The sequence below is a fragment of the Panthera pardus genome, unplaced genomic scaffold (genome assembly GCF_024362965.1).
Source record: "Panthera pardus isolate Hobbes unplaced genomic scaffold, ASM2436296v1 HiC_scaffold_1, whole genome shotgun sequence".
Classification (NCBI taxonomy): domain Eukaryota; kingdom Metazoa; phylum Chordata; class Mammalia; order Carnivora; family Felidae; genus Panthera; species Panthera pardus.
This window is the reverse complement of record NW_026526654.1, coordinates 69,056,378-69,073,899: the sequence shown is the minus strand read 5'-3', so window position 1 is coordinate 69,073,899 and position 17,522 is coordinate 69,056,378. Positions and strand designations below refer to the sequence as shown.

The following is a 17,522-nucleotide window of genomic DNA, read 5'->3' as shown; positions in this document are numbered from 1 at the left end:
GAAAGGGATCCTTAAATTCCAACTAGGCACAGTGTAAAACACCACACAATCCCCAACCCAGCGGCATGTCCTCTTAGGCATTAATCTGCCTCTGAGAAACCCACTTAGCTTAAAAAAGAAAAAGAGAGAAAGGGATCCTTAAATTCCAAAGCATACCACCTTCTGGCACACTTGCTTATTTTAAGTCTAAAAACTATAATCCTGGAAGCTATAAACATTTACAAAATGACAAAATCTTACTAAGCTTATTTCGTGTCCTTAAGAAGTTGGCTTGGTAACCATCAGTTTGGGGGCCCCAAAATATGGCCAGACAGAAATGTGGGTTGTACCCCATTTACCACTAGCTATGGCTGGACAGAAAATATGGGTTCAACTCCATTTTTGGGTAGGGTCCTAGCAAACTGCTATAAGCCCTCAGGTAAATTACAACCTAGAACACAATGGACATTATGAGGAATGGTCAAATTAGTTAAGATCATTCCAAAAGCAAGAGTTCCTAAATCAAACCAACAGGATGGTAAGAACCTGTTTTAACCTGCATGCAGAAGCCTTCAAAAGGCTTCAAAAATCCAAAATACCTTCATTGAAAGATTTGTTGCAAAAGGCTCATGAAAAATTAAAAACACAAAAGGTGCATAAAATAAGACTGTAAGACTGAGGTAACTCCTGCCGTTCCCCTCTATCCTCCCTTATTTGAGTACTCACTTCAGTAATCCTGAGTCATCTTTCCACTCGGAGAAGACTGCAGGACCATAAACAAAAGTCCACCAACTTGGTGGCTTACACACACCCTTGTCTCTACGCTTGAAGGAGAGGTGACACGACTCTGAGGGAGTGTCAGGTAAATTGCTACCTTATTCCCTTAAACAGCCAAGGGAAAGTGAAGTTAAAATTACTGGAAAACCCTGCCAAATTTTGGAAGATACCAAAGCTACACCCTACTTCACGCTCCACTAGGAGCCTGCAGATGTATCCTAGGAAAAACTGGCAGAAGCTGCCTCGGTGTGAGAACTCTTACCAGAGTCTGTTCTCCTGGATCTCTGTCCACAGTAACCAGTATGAGAAAATAAGATCTTTTGCACCCTCTTTGGGGATGCTCCTGGAGTCCAAGGAGTTATTTAAAACTGCTAGGAATATTTACTGTTTGTCTCAGCTAAAAATTGACAAGGTATTTAAAAGGATGTTTTTAAGTAGCTAGTCCTGTGGTCGGAAGTTGGACAGATTAAAAGCTGGTATTCAATGCTTGACAGGAGTTTTTCTTAAGTATTCTCCCCTAAGCTAAAATACAAACTATGAATACAGACGAAAAGAAAAAAAACCTTCCCAAGCTTTTGTGGAAGGGTTTACTAAAACATTACAAACAACTCGAAATCCAGAACATAGAAATCTCTTGAATTCCACCTTCGTTGGAAATATTTTCCCTGATATAAAAAGCATATTGAAAATAATGTGGTTGGATGGGTGGACCAACCTGTGATATCATTTAAGTTACAATCCAATTCCTTGAGAAATTAAAAGCACCTGTTCTTATCTTAACAGATCTTTGCAAAACCAGAAATGCAGCTCTAAAATCAATTCAAAGTCCACCTACCCTTTTTACCAGTCCCCAAATCTCCTGCATTTATCTCAAAAGCTTGTAAGTACTTTTGGAGGAACTTATGTTCTTTCCCTGTGTCTTTGACATGTACATGTTTTACCGGGTTTTCCCCAGGAACTCTGATCTAAACCATCCCCACTTCCTAAGACTGAAGAAAAAAAGCGGGGTGGAGGGAGGCTTTTTATCAATACAAACTGCCACAGAAGGTCCCTTGCCCAAAATCTAGTTGACAGCTTTCATAAAATTGCTTGTCAAGGTCAAATACAAATCTTCAATGTCATCTCCCCAAATATTACAGAAAAAGATTCAGCCAACTGAATAGGTAAATTTAACTTATTCAAACTGTTCTTTTATAAGCTAGTGAGTTTTGCATTACCATACCTGTCTCATGGCTACAATCTTAAAATGAAAGCTATAAGGTCTCTGTTTGCATCGGTCTATATATTTAAGTACATCTATGTATATGTATTGTAGATGTGTGGTATTTTCTACCTCTGGATAGTACTGACAAAATTAATTTTTTTTTTTTAATTTTTTTTTTTTTAACGTTTATTTATTTTTGAGACAGAGACAGACAAAGCATGAACGGGGGAGGGTCAGAGAGAGGGAGACACAGAATCTGAAACAGGCTCCAGGCTCTGAGCTGTCAGCACAGAGCCCGACGCGGGGCTCGAACTCAGGGACCGCGAGATCATGACCTGGGCCAAAGTCGGCCGCTTAACTGACTGAGCCACCCAGGTGCCCCGACAAAATTAATTTGTAAAAGAGCTCTATTTAACTGGCTTAAAGAAAATCAAGCATTTATATCGATTATTCACAAAATTCTCCAAAATATAATCGAAACTAAACCCAAATGCTTTTCAGGTTCATATGATCTGGGGAAACATTCAGTATTAAGGCTTATTTAAGCTTGTTGGTTTAATTAACATAGACATGTCTTTAGAGTTCTCAACCTGAATATAAAGCAGTCATACAACTTCATTCAGCCTGCTTATACTAGTCAAATAATTTCATGTCATCTCTGTTACAAAATCTGTCAGGTAGAAAAATAACTTGGAATGATGAAATTTTCCTAAGCAATCCAAAAATAATTGCTCAAAAGAAGTGAACTAAATAGATGTAAGTGAGATGAAAGTTTTTGGGTAAACTTTTTAAATAGTTTCCCCAAATCTTTTCGGTAACCTGAAACCTTGAAGTTTTGCTAAGTTAAATTAAACGATGGATAGTCATTGAATATCTAGATTATTTCCAAATAACATAAAACACTGGAACATTCATTACTAGACATAGGTTTATCTACTTTTTAGTTTCCTTTTATAGAGGAACTACAGATTTGGGGGGGGTTGTTAGTAAACACGTTTTGTGTCACACTGAAAAATTTACTATGAGAAGGTCTATGTTTTTAGAAATTATGAAAAGTACTAAAAAAATTAAAAAAAAAAAAAAGAAAAAGAAAAGGGGCGCCTGGGTGGCGCAGTCGGTTAAGCGTCCGACTTCAGCCAGGTCACGATCTCACACTCCGTGAGTTCGAGCCCCGCGTCAGGCTCTGGGCTGATGGCTCGGAGCCTGGAGCCTGTTTCCGATTCTGTGTCTCCCTCTCTCTCTGTCCCTCCCCCGTTCATGCTCTGTCTCTCTCTGTCCCAAAAATAAATAAACGTTGAAAAAAAAAAAATTTAAAAAAAAAAAAGAAATTATGAAAAGTACTTATAAATTTGCCAAGCCACAGAATGTTAATGTAAAAGATAGTTCACAATTGTTTACTTCTTTATTTTTATTAGAAATTAAGGTCTTTAAGGGTTTAAAAATTCTAATGTATTTAATTAAAGCTACTAGAAATAATAAAAAAAAAATCTCCATGTGCAAAGGAAAGTAGGATGTGTGTTTTCAGTAAAAGAAGGCATGAGGAATGGACATGCATTTTTTGTTGAGGGAAAAGCAAGTAATTTTGTCCTAAAGTGAGACTAGTTATTTCAGAATGGGAAAGAGGAAAGACGGAGAACAAAATCTGAAGGGATACCAAAAAGGTTATAGAATATTTGTAGAAAAGGAGTCTTTGGAAAGGAATATTGTGTGTGATCAAGCTGGCTAAGATTAGAACAAGTTTAATGAAATTTTTTTTTTAATTTTTTAATTAAAAAATTTCTTTTAAGTAGCCTTCATGTCTAGCACGGAGCCCAAGGGGTTGAACTCACGACCCTGAGATCAAGATCTGAGCTGAGATTAAGAGTTGGACACGTGGGGCGCCTGGGTGGCTCAGTCGGTTGAGTGGCTGACATTGGCTCAGGTCATGATCTCGCCTTCCGTGAGTTCCAGCCCCGCTGTGCTGACAGCTCAGAGCCTGGAGCCTGTTTCGGATTCTGTGTCTCCCTCTCTCTGACCCTCCCCCGTTCATGCTCTGTCTCTGTCTCAAAAATAAATAAACGTTAAAAAAAAAAAAAAAAAAAAAAAAAAGAGTTGGACACTCAACGCACTGAACCACCCAGGCACCCCAAGTTTTTTTTTAAATGAATATATTTTAATATCAAAAGTAAACTGGTACAAAATTAAAATTTGGTTTTCTTTTTGTAAAAAGGATAAAGTTTTCTTGGACTATTGGTCTCTTGATGAGAGATGGTAAAAAGTTTTTCTTTACCTTTTATGTAATCTGCCCATAAAACAAAGATTTTGTGTCTTATCAAAATAATCTCGGGGCGCCTGGGGGGCTCAGTCGGTTAAGCGTCCGACTTCAGCTCAGGTCAAGATCTCACAGTCCGTGAGTTCGAGCCTCATGTCGGGCTCTGGGCTGACAGCTCAGAGCCTGGAGCCTGCTTCCAATTCTGTGTCTCCCTCTCTCTCTGCCCCTCCCCCATTCATGCTCTGTCTCTCTCTGTCTCAAAAATAAATAAACGTCAAAAAAAAAATTTTTTTTTAAATAAATAAATAAATAACAATCTCCCATGTTTCAGTTGTCTCTACCAGGTCTTTGATTAATTAAAAAAAGTTGAGTCTTTGCTATTAAAAGAGCTCATTTTTTTACAACTATTTAATTTCTGTATTTACCTTCGAAGTCTTTAATTATCACGGTGGTTAAAGTAGGTAAATAAGAGTTGTTTCACAGTGACTTATGATCCGATTTGACTAAGTGTTTTAAAACCTTTTGATATTTGTGACAAACTCCCCCCTAAAATAAAATAAAATAAAATAAAATAAAATAAAATAAAATAAAAAATAAAATTCTAAATGAAGTCTTTTTTGGCCTAGAATTAACTCTGGGATTTTCCAGAAAGTCCCTGGAAAATCACAAAAGAATTGTTCTTTCTCCTTATTTAAAAAAAGAGAGAGAGAGAGAGAGAGAGAGAGAGAGATGTTAAACTAACTAGGATAATTAGGCTTACATGATATGCTGAATTTCATGGGAAGCACTGTCAAATGAGAAGTAACACGAAGCCTTTTTAATGTATTTGTGCAGGTATATGTTACAAGTGTTCCCCAAATTGTATAAAATTCCTGGCATCTGATATGTCCTGGTATAACTTTATCAGTCATAATTCCAGTTTTATCTTAAAATGTTGTAGGTCACAGAAATAACCAAATTTCTTTGCAACAACCCTGTAATGAGCTCTCATCAGATCATTAACAGGGAGGCATTTTTAAGTCTTCTGTCATTTACATTAGTTATTGTTTTACTCAGATGCTTTTGCAAAAGTGTTCCTGGAAAAGCTTCATCTTCAAGGAGATTCATGGAAAGCACTTTGACAAGCATAGGTTTCTGATAGCTTTAAGATCATAAAACTGAACTGGGTAGGGGCGCCTGGGTGGCTCAGTCAGCTAAGCATCTGACCTCAGCTCAGGTCATGATCTCATGATTTGTGGGTTTGAGCCCCACGTCGTGTTCTGTGCTGACAGCTCAGAGCCTGAAGCCTGCTTTGGATTCTGTGTCTCCCTCTCCCTTTGCCCCTCCCCTGTCTCTCTCTGTCTCTCAAAAATAAATAAACGTTAAAAAATTTTAAAAGATGTTAAAAATAAAATAAAAATGAACTGGGTAAAAATTTCTTGAACTAATGGAAAAACTGGAATCCAGCAGAACAAGTAGTTAATACATAGGACTGAATGAACTGACAAGGAGAATTATAATTTTTTACGACTTTTTGTTTAAAGCATTGCTGGTCCTGTTTTTCCAAATTTAAGGAAACCTTTCTTTTAAGTTATGTATGACTTAAAGCAATTTGATATAGTATACCATTGTATACAAAGATGAAACATTTTTCTCCTTATCTGACCCCTCCAGAATTTGGAAACTTAAGTATTCTTTCCATGGCAATTTAGTCAGTTATTTGCATAAATTCAATGAGAATCTGGTCTCCTTATAACACAATCGGAAAGATTAGACAATATAGACTGAATATAGACTCAAGTATGACCAGACAGCTTTAAGGAACTACTTGGAAAGACCAGCCTGGTACCTTGCTTAAAGAGTTCCCAGCTGTCTTAACAGGTAAGTAAGGAAGGTTACTTCTTGGCAGGCCTGGGAACTTCAGGATATTTTGGGGGACCTAAGGAAAGAGAAATTCACCCAAACTATAGATACTGTAGATAAAATCTGATGGCAAGTCCTTGGCTTAGTTTCCTGGCCTCAGAGGTTTTTAAGAGCTCAATCTGAGATTCCTTATGAGAAGTTTCTGCAAAGCCGTATGAAAAAAGAGCTTATATGGCCAATCATTATTTTTGCTGTACTTATGTAAATAAGGCCATGTTTAATGAAAACAAATTAATTTAAAGTAATTATCTTTTAAAATATGGGAGTAATAGTAGAGAGAAAAAGTATGTTTGCACCTTTGTCTGTATTAGATTCTAATCCTTTAGTCTTTGAGGTTTTGTTCTATACCTGTAAACTGGACTAGATCCCGATTCTAGTTACCTCAAATATCCGGCTATGACTCTCCAAAATAACATTCCCAATTTTCTCCTATGCTTCTGATTTGGAATTACTAAGAACAAAGACTGCCCTTGAATCTCCTTAGAAGAGACTATACTAGGTCCTCCTCACTCTCCAGATGGCAACCAAACATCAGGGACTTGACCCCTGGGTACCTATGTCACAGCTGAAGAAGGCTGCACCTGACATATGGTCCTGTGCAAAGCTGAAGACATCAAAATCAAATTCACTAGGAAGAGAAGGAGCCAACATTGAGGTATACTGCCTTCTCCCAAGACATCAGATCCAAAACATTTCTTTTTATTCCTCCTCCCGTCTGATTCTCCTTTTACCTAATTCTTACAGATGAGGTCTTTATGAGTCTTTTGTCCACGTTTTGCCTTGCTTGGGCCTTGAAAGATATCCCAGGCCATTACAAAGGGGTTAGTCCAACTTCCAAATGACTGTGGACTTGCCCTGATGCTGTCTGTACACTCTACATACCCTTAAATTGCATTGGCCTCCATGGCTCACCTTTCAGGTTCAAACCTTTCAGACTCAAACGGGAATTACCAGGAAGCACATGTGAGTCAAAATTAGCTCCCTTTGGCAGATCCACTTCCCTGGTTAGGAGTGAGTACAAATGAGGCTGTGATAAGGAATCTCCTTAACTCTTTAAAGTATTACAGAATCTGTTGCTAAAAAAAAATAGCTACCCAAAAAAATCCTTAGACCTTCTGACTAAAGTCGTTCTTAGAAACAGGATTGCCCTTAATTATCTTTTGGCTGAACAAGGAGGTATCTGTGCTGTGAACAACACTACTTATGGCACTTAACACTTCTGAAGAAGTTGAAACTCAGCTGCATAAAACCACTGAACAAGCCACTTGGCTTAAGAAAGTGTATCCTTGCAGGGTGCCTGGGTGGGTCAATCGGTTAAGCAAGCGTCTGACTCTTGATTTTGGCTCAGGTCATGATCTCATGGTTTGTGAGTTCAAGCCCTGCATTGGGCTCTGTGCTGACAGCATGGAACCTGCTTGGGATTCTCTCTCTTCTCTCTCTCTTTGCCTCTCCCCTACTCTCTGTCTTTCTCTTTCAAAGTAAAAAAATAAACTTGAAAAAAATTTTTTTAATTAAAAAAGAAAAGAAAGTATCTCCCTCAACACTCCTTTAACTTATTTAATTTTGGTTGATTTGGGTGCTGGGGAACCACAGCTCCAAAAACACTCCAGATTTGGGGGATTACCCTGCTTATAATCATAGTAGTCTCTCTGGCACACTGTATTCTCTCAAATACAGCTTTCAATGTGTGCTCACAGCCGCTAACCACCAAACAAATCATCTCCTTCAGACCAGAATATCAGAAAAGAAATGGAGACAATAACTGACTTTAAAAATGTGAACCCAAAGTCATGATCTGTGAATACCACAAAGATTCAGCAAAAAACCCCACCAAAAACAGAAACAGAACCCATGGTGTGTGAATACCACACGGAGGACCAGCAAAACTGCGAGAATTTCAGAGCAATAGCTAGGGGTGGCGCTAATGCCTTGAGTTTTGATCACATCTCTCAGGTGGGGTGAGCGAGAGACAACAGGCCCCAAATGGGAGTCACTTGTGCCAAGTCCACATCACCAGACTGTCACCTAATGCCTAACCCAACTGCATTTTCGCCAGACTGGAATTTCCTGGTCAGTTAGTGAGAAAATCCACCTGGTAGACTCCTGTAGTCCCCCAACAGAATGTGACCTTGGCTGAAACAATCCACTTTTTGCTAGCAACTTCCTTTTCTCGCCCCTTCTGCCTGTAGAAGTCTCCTATTTTTACAGCTTTGCAGAGCTCCTCTCTATTATATGAGATGCTGCCGAATTCATGAGTCATTGAATAAAACAACTAGACCTTTACATTTTCTCAGTTGAGTTTTGGTTTTTAACATATGTAATAATCATATCATATAGTATACTTGATTTATTAATAAACTGAAAGTTTTGTTTAGTTCTTTATCTGGACACAGTTTGAACAAAAGCACATTTCTCATTAGGTCCAAAAACTTTTCTTTTTTTTTTTTTTTTTTTTAACGTTTATTTATTTTTGAGACAGAGAGAACAGAGCATGAACAGGGGAGGGTCAGAGAGAGGGAGACACAGAATCTGAAACAGGCTCCAGGCTCTGAGCTGTCAGCACAGAGCCCGACGCGGGGCTCGAACTCACAGACTGAGAGATCATGACCTGAGCCAAAGTCAGACACTTAACCAACTGAGCCACGCAGGCGCCCCCCAAAAACTTTTCTGAATGTTAGTTTTATACCAGAAATTTTCTAAATCTAGGCTTTCTTAACCGAACAATGAAGGATTTAATTATCATTAATTTGTCCTACTGAAAAATAAATACACTTGGGGCGCCTGGGTGGCTTGGTCGGTTAAGTGTCCGACTTCGGCTCAGGTCATGATCTCACGGTCCGTGAGTTCGAGCCCCGCGTCAGGCTCTGTGCTGACAGCTCAGAGCCTGGAGCCTGTTTCAGATTCTGTGACTCCCTCTCTCTCTGCCCCTCCCCTGTTCATGCTCTGTCTCTCTCTGTCTCAAAAATAAATAAACGTTTAAAAAAAAAAAAAAGAAAAGAAAAATAAATACACTTTAACCTAGTAAAGGGCAAGAGCCAAGTCAATTTGCTTGCTTCTTATACCACCTAGTCCATAACTACTTAGTACTAAGCTTCTACATGGTAATAAGGAAAAATTTAGGTAACCCTATGATTTTATACATGGATAAGTGAAGCCCAGAGAAATTATGTGACTTTCTAAAAGATCCACAGGTGGTAAAAGGCAGAACTAAAGCAGAGGTCATCTTAACTGTTAAAAGTTAAGTCAGTTAAAATACTGACTAAATAAAGAAAATTCTCAACTTCTTTCTAAAAACTGGCTCTACCCATTTTTAGCACTATGGCAGTCTAGGCTAATGTGGTTAGGTCCCACCTCCTACAAACATATAGATTATTTACAATAAAAAAAAAAAAAGGTTTTAAGTGTACAGTCAAGTTCAAAAGGAAGAAAGACTCACCCTGAGGTGTTACAAAGGAAGAGAGAACTCAAAGCCAGAGCCAGAGCCGGAAGCCTGAGCTACCTCAGCAGTATCCTACCCATAGCTTAAAAGCTGACTCTGCTTTTAAGCCCTGGAGGCTGGGGATGGGCTGGGATTCTAAAGAGGTATGAAATTAAAGCTAAAGTGTCCTAATTTACACTGATACTAATCAAAAAAGCTGGTGCAACAATGATAGTATCAGATAAAACAGACTAAGTTAAAAATCAGTTCAATGTAAGGCACAAAATAGTTTTATGCCATTTTCACAGGAAAGGTCTCTGAGGTATAGAATGTTAACCTGAATGTTGGCTTTGGGACAGATTGTTACAACATGAGGGGAATTTAGACTGAGAATAGGGTACTCATTATTCCCTACTTCCTTTCAAAGGGATTTTACTCTACAGTTATCCCCAACAGGACACATTTGAAATTACTTTAAACATCTTAGAACAAAGCTATATTAACAGTCAAGTTTCAGGTTCAGCTATGAGTATAAATGTCTGCAACTATGGAGAATGATATTCTGTGAAATGCCTAAAAAGGAAAGAATAGAGAAAGTTTTATAGAATTCCCTTTCTGGGCTAAACGAACATTTCCTAAACTGTAAGGACATTTAAAAGGAATACAAAACTCTTTCTTTTACAAAATATATTTCCAAAAATATATCTAAAACATGAAAGATCTATATTGGCTTTTAAAATAAGCTTTACATTTATCTTGAATTTATGAGCTCTTTCCCCTTCCCATCCCCAAATTTCTTAATAGTTTTATGTCCTCTAAATACAAAGTATATGTTAGTATCTGCTTCTGAATACTTCCAGTGAGTTTAACTTCGGAAAAGAGCTGCTAAGCCCTTATCAAAAGATCTCAGGATGCTAGAGCTCATTTTATTATACTGAACCAACTGTGACAAATGGAAATGGTTGCCATTAGATGATTTTAGATTTAGATTTTCTTAGTTAAGCAGACAGAAATAAAGCCAGACACCCTGACCAAAAAAGACTTAAAAAAAAAAAAAAAAAAAACAAACAACCTATAGTAATAAGTTGGAAGTGTACTCATCAATTTATTATTAGAATAATCTTTTAGGCTAAGTTTATCACTCTTTTTGTCTAGAGTCGAGTTTTCACCTCAGAAAATCTCTTTTATCTTTCATTTTGTTTCCAGCTAAGGCCAAAATATCAAGTTTGAGACAAAGGCTTTTCCAATCCAAACTTAAAACAAAGCAAATAAAAGCCTAAGCTGCATTTCATTTTGCACTTCCATTTCCTGTAACTCCCAGAGGACTAAATCTTTTCAGTGGATCACTGTTCCGGATCTGAACTGCTTCACTTCACTGACGTCTTGGCAAGTCATCTACGTAATTTTAGTCACAGAGTTTTTACATAAAACATAAGCGAAAGAAGAACACCTGGCTGGCTCAGTCGGTTAAGTGTCTGACTTCAACGCAGGTCATGATCTCAGGAGTTCAAACCCCCCATCCGGCACAGAGCCCACTTCGGATCCTCTGTCTCCCTCTCTCTCCGCCCCTCCCTCCCCTGTGAGCTCTCTTTCTCTCTCTCAACAAAACAAAACAAAACAAAAACAAACAAACAAAAAAAACACTTAAAAAAACATAAGCAAAAGAGGACAGTCTGTTTTGGTAAACAATCTAGTATATTAAATGGTGAGTCACTTTTTTTTTTTTTTACCTTTGTCTTTCTTATAATTAAAAGTATCTAAATAATCAAAGACAAATTATTTCTATATTCTTGTTGGACAGGAAGAGTCAAGTCACTTTAGAGACTCACTCTCAGAACTAATCAGGAAATCTCCAGGAATGTATATTAGAGTCATCAAGGTAACTTTTCCCAAAATATAGGTGTTTTGTCTCTTCTAGACACCCAATAAATTAAAATCTCTTTGGAAAACTCAGAAGATTAAAATAAGAAGGAAATACTATGCAATATTAAAAAGAACAAAGTTCATCTTACCAGCTCTGGGCTTTCATTTTACCCTTCTTATGAGCCAGTGTATCAGCCTGCTGCTTTTCATGGATGCTGGCAGAAGACATGAAAACTCCTGGGTCATTCACAGCACACAAGCAGAATGCGCACAGTGTCTGTGATGGTTCCCTTGCCCACAAGTCCCATAGGGGCCATGCAGATGGGCCCAGATGGATTTCTGGACAGGAAACCCAGATGGGTTGTGTGATAGGAAAAGAACACCAACCCTGGGATTCTGTTGTTTTATCACAGACAGCAAGCAAATCTCCTCTCTGTCCCAGAGGGAGACATTACCTCAACCCTCAAGGTTGCTTGCTGCAAACACAACTCTAAGAAACGGTCTAAGTCAATAGTAATTAGGGCCTTGCGTTGTGTGAGAGGCCTTGTGTTCTTTAAACCAACAAGATGTGTTGGAGTACGAGAGAACCAGATAAGAATGTTTCTCAATACATTTATATAAACTAATATGGAAATGTATCAAGAGTTAAGTGTGAAGATTAAAATAAAAAAGAAAGATGTAGGAGCATATTATAGAATAACCTATAATTATTTGTGTTTGTTTGGTTTTGTTATTTACAGGAGAGACATGTATAGTCTTGTAAATGCACAGAAAACTTTTAGAAGGGTATATATAAGAACCTGCCTTGGAAGTGGGAGTGGGAAACCTGAGTATAAGAGGGACTTCTATTCTACTTTATACCATTCTTTTTGCTTTGTTATTACAAACACATGTCTTTTTAACAAATCATAAAAATTCACCTGTTTTTTATCAGTAGATATTCTGGCCACCTCCTCATTATCTCCTAAGGGTCCACGCTTTCCCTCTTCCTTTTCCTAATTAAAAGCAGATTAAGGGAGAAAAAAGATTAGTACACAAAACACAGAATTAACTCAGTATTTCTTATTTGAAGGTTGTTTTTCTTGGCTTTGGATCATTCACTTTTTTTCCTGATGAAAGTCTGCACTGACTTCACACATTGTTCCGGTTCAAGTTCAGACTACTTAATCTAGTAAGTAAGGCCTTTACAATCAGGCCCCTACATGCTTTTCTAAAATACAGAAGGATTGAAAGTTATGGTCAGAAAATAAAATTCTGTAGTTTAAGATTTCAGAGTTGGGACAGTTTTGAGGAATAGTCCAGAGTGTGGCCATGGCTAAGAAGGACTAAAGGACAATAGAAGTAAATTAACTGGTTCATGCCCACCCAAGGATGCCAAAAAAAAAAAAAAAAAAGAAGAAGAAATAAACTAATTGGAATTGGGAAGATAAGAAACTACACAGTAAAGGTATTAGATATGGATTGTGGTAGGCAGAATAATGGTCCCCCAAAGACGTGCCTGTCCCAATCTCTGGAGACTGTGACTCCATTACATGACCATGGCAAGACTGTAGATGGAATTAAGGCTGCTAATCATCCGACCTTGAGATGCAGGATTATCTGGTGGGCCCAATGTAATTACAAGCATCCTTACAAGTGAAAGAGAGAAGCAAGAGAGTTAGTGCCAGTGTGATGCAACATGAGAAAGACTCAGCCTGCCAGTGCTGGCTTTAAAGACGGAGGAAGAGATTCATGGTCCAAGACATGTGGGCAGCCTCTAGAAGCTGGAAAAGGCAAGGAAAGGGATTCTTCCCAGAGCCTCCAGAAGGAAAACAGCCCTGCTGACACTTTGATTTTAGCCTAGTGAGGCCCATTTCAGGATTCTGACTTCCACAACTGTAAGACAACTGTGTGTGTTAAGCCACCAACTTTGTGGTAATTTGTTATAGAAGCAATAGGACACTAACATAAGGATGTCCACGAGTAAAACTTGAAGTAGAAAGTTTTGAGCCAGGGACCAAACTCCTTCATTTATTAATTCAACAAATATTTATTGAATCCTTGCTCTGTGCTAGCCACAGACCTAGCTGCTTAGGATGTAGCCCTTACAGAGCTTATGACACAGGAAAGTGACTATGCAGTGAGTAGATAATTAAGACAGAGTGATACAGCAGAATTCTGTGAGCCCCGAAATAGGTGGGATACGTAATAAATTAGAGATGGTTTGAAAGTGCGAATGGCAAACTTGGTGAATGTTAACCTCTTAGTCTTAAAAAACAAAGGCTGGATGCTAGAAAAGGAATAACCTCTAAGAAGTTTATAAGAAAAGCCACATCCTGGGAATAAGGTTTCTATTCCAGCAGAACAGGAAGTGGGGAAAGTGATGATGTTGGTAGTGAAATGGTGGGGGTGTGGATGGTAGCAGTGGTGATGGTGATTACATGAGTGATAATAATAACAATACCTAACAGTGAGTGTTTCCCAAGTAGCAAGCTCTAAATTATCTCTTTTAATCCTCACAACTTTACAGAGTTGCTCCTATATTGTTCCAATTTTACAAATGAGGAAATTGTGGCTGAGAGAGATTAAATAATTTGACCAAGGTCACACAGCTAATAAATGGGAGAGCCAGGATCTGAGCCCTAAATCCATCGTCTTAACCATGATGCTATCTGCTACTGTTCTGGAAAAGTACAGTGAGGACACAATGGGAAGAGTTGGAAGACAGGGATAATATATGATGTGTAGAGAAAAATGAAGCAATAATGCAGTTACTCCAATTCTTATACTAAAGTAATATTCAGGAAATTAGGTATGTTTAAGTTAACTAAAATGAAAAGCCGAACCAATAGGAGAAATTATTATTTTAAAACAACAGCCATTTTCAATAGTGCTGATTTCTAGTCTAAAAGTTTTAATTAAATGTGCTTTTCCCTTGACAGCTCAGAGCCTGGAGCCTGCTTCAGATTCTGTGTCTCCCTCTCTCTCTGCCCCTCCCCTGCTCATGCTCTGTCTCTCTCTGTCTCAAAAATAAATAAAAACATTTAAAAAAATGTGCTTTTCCCAAGAAGTCTCATAAACAAGTAGTTTCTCTCCCACTCATTTATCTAGTTTTGGGCTGGATTCTTAAAACTTCTTAGGTCTTAAGGCATAAAATGTAAAAATGTATACTTGGCTGAACAATCCTCAAGGAACACCCATACAGTGTAAATATTTGGCAACACAGAAAATCTCAGATACAGTCGTATTTAGAAGTGGTTGTAAGTTAGGGCACCTGGGTGGCTCAGTTGGTTAAGCATCTGACTTCAGCTCAGGTCATGATCTCATAGTTCGTGGGTTCAAGCCCCATGTCGGGCTCTGTGCTGACAGCTCAGAGCCTGGAGCCTGTTTTGGATTCTGTGTCTCCCTCTCTCTCTCTGCCCCTCCCCCACATGTGCTCTGTCTCTCTCTCTCAAAAAATTAAATAAACATCAAAAAAATTTAAAGGGGCACCTGGGTGGCTCGGTCACTTAAGCATCCGACTTCAGCTCAGGTCATGATCTCACGGTCCATCCATGAGTTCAAGCCCCATGCTGGGCTCTGTGCTGACAGCTCAGATTCTGTGTCTCCCTCTCTCTCTGCCCCTCCCCTGCTTGCACTCTGTCTCTTTCTCAAAAATAAACAAATATTAAAAAAAAAAAAAAAACAACCAAATACCTTTAAAAAAATTAAAAGAAAAAAAAAGAAGAGGTTGTAAGTTAAAATATACTGAAGCTGGTAAAAATAAATGACAATCTAAATGTCCAGTACTAAGGGAATACACATGGTACATCAATAAAATGGATTGTTATGCAAACATTAAAAAGATAATGGCAAACACATATGGCACATGGTATGTGCCAGTCACTATCTAAGAGCTTTATAAATACTAATTCAACCACTTTTCATAAAAGCCCCATATGGTATGTACCAGCTACATCCTGCTTTACAGATGAGGAAGTTGAGAGAGGTAAAGTTACTTACTCAAGATTACACAACTAGTAAGAAATGCAGCTCAGATGTGAACCCAGCTAGGCTAACTACAAAACCACTAGCTATTCTTAAACTATTAGACTAAGTTGCTGTTTCAATGTTCATAACAGTATTACAGCATAAGCATTTTCCTATGTTAAGTGAAAAAGGCTGGATCCAGATCCAGAATGAAATGAGAAATCAAAGCCATTAATAATATGTGGAGCCAGGCTGAGGGTTGAGGGAGTGATTAAGAAATAGGGAGTGGGGCACTTGGGTGGCTCAGTCGATTAAGCATCCGACTTCGGCTCAGGTCATGATGTCACGGTTGGTGAGTTTGAGCCCCACGTCGGGCTCTGTGCTGACAGCTCAGAGCCTGGAGCCTGCTTGGGATTCTGTGTCTCCCTCTCTCTCTCTCTCTGCCTCCCCCCCGTTTGTGCTCAGTCTCTCTCTCTCTCTCAAAAATAAATGAACATTTAAAAAATAAAAAAAAAAAAAAGAAAAAGAAATAGGGAGTAACAATGCATAACAGTTTTAATAATGTTAACATTTCACATAGGAATTGGAAGAGAAAACTACTCCAAGAGATACCATCTTATCAGGAAGAGTAAATACTGGTATACATACAGACTTTATACCCTCACAAAAATCAACTCAAAATGGATCATAGACCCAAATGTAAAACACAAAACTATAAAACTCCAATAAATAACATAGGAGAAAACCTAGATGACATTGGGTATGGCGATGACATTTTGGATGCACAAAGGCATGCTCCATGAAAGAAATCAGTGATAAACTGGACTTTATTAAAAGGAAAAACTTCTCCTCTATGAAAGACATTGTCAAGAGAATGAGAAGAGAAACCACAGACTGGGAGAAAATATTTGCAAAAGACACATCTGATATAAGACACTTATCCAAAATAACAAAGAACTCTTAAAACTTAACAATAAGAAAACAACCAGACTAAAATATGAGCCAAAGACCTTAACAGACACCTCACCAAAAAAAATACACAGACGACAAATAAGCATATGGAAAAATGCTCCACATCACATGTCATGAGAGAAATGCAAATTAAAACAAGATACCACTACCTGCTTCTTGGAATGCCCCAAATCCAGAACACAGACAACACCAAATACTGGAGAGGATGTGAAGCAACAGGAACCCTCATTCATTGCTGGTGAGAATGCAAAATGGTACAGCTACTTTGGAAGACAGTTTGGTAGTTTCTGACAAAACTAAATACACTCTTTATCATACAATCCAGCAATCATGCTCCTTGGTATTTACCCAAAGGAAGTGAAAACTTATGTCCACACAAAAATTTGCATACAGATATTTATAGCAGCTTCATTCATAATTGCAATAACTTGGAAGCAACCAAGATCTCCTTCAGCAGGTAAATGGATAAATAAAGTGTGTACATCCAGACAATGGCTCTTACTCAGCGCTAAAAAGAAGGAAGTGATCAAACCATGAAAAGGACATGTGGGAACCTTAATGCATATTGCTGAGTGAAAGAAATCAATCCGAAAAGTCTACATACTAATATAGGATTCCAACTATATGATGTTCTGGGAAAAGCAAAATTATGGAGACACTTTAAAAAAAAAAAAAAATCAGTCTGTTTGCCAGGGTTGGGGGTGGAGGAAAGATAAATAGTTGAAGCACAGAGAATTTTTAGGGAAATGAAAATATTCTGTATGATACCATAATGATGGTTACATGCATTATACATTTGTCCAAACCCACAGAAGATACACCACCAAGACTGAACTATAAAGTAAAATGTAGACTTTGGGTGATCAGGGTGTGTCAATGTAGTAGGTTCATCAATTGTAGCAAATGAACCACTCTGGAGAGGATGTGGTTAATGGTGGATATCACGTGGGGATAGGGGGACAGGGAGTACACAGGAAATTTGTACACTTTCCCGGAAACTTTGCTGTGAACCTGTAAGTGCTTTAAAAAAATAAAGTTCTAATCGTCAATAAGTTAATTCCTTAATTCCCTGTTAAAATTCTTCAATGTGGTCCCTACTTATAAAATCTAAACTCCCTTGGAAGGCATACAATATTTTTTATTAGCTGATTCCTGTATACGTTTCCAAGTTCATCTTTAGTCTCTTCCCTCCACCTAACTTCACCCTC

The 17,522-nt window shown here is 38.1% G+C and overlaps 1 protein-coding gene across 2 annotated transcripts in view; it reads right to left on the bottom strand.

Annotated features, from left to right (window-relative positions):
• Window positions 1-17,522, bottom strand: part of CDADC1 (cytidine and dCMP deaminase domain containing 1) — a 50,249-nt gene that overhangs the window by 30,334 nt on the left and 2,393 nt on the right. For both annotated transcript variants that reach the window (XR_002079437.2, XM_019447597.2), the window contains exon 3: window positions 12,315-12,389. Coding sequence is in view for 1 of the 2 variants with exons in the window: in XM_019447597.2 (XP_019303142.1) it covers window positions 12,315-12,389 (75 nt within the window). In the remaining variant the exon portion in view is untranslated. The remainder of the gene's footprint in view (window positions 1-12,314; window positions 12,390-17,522) is intronic.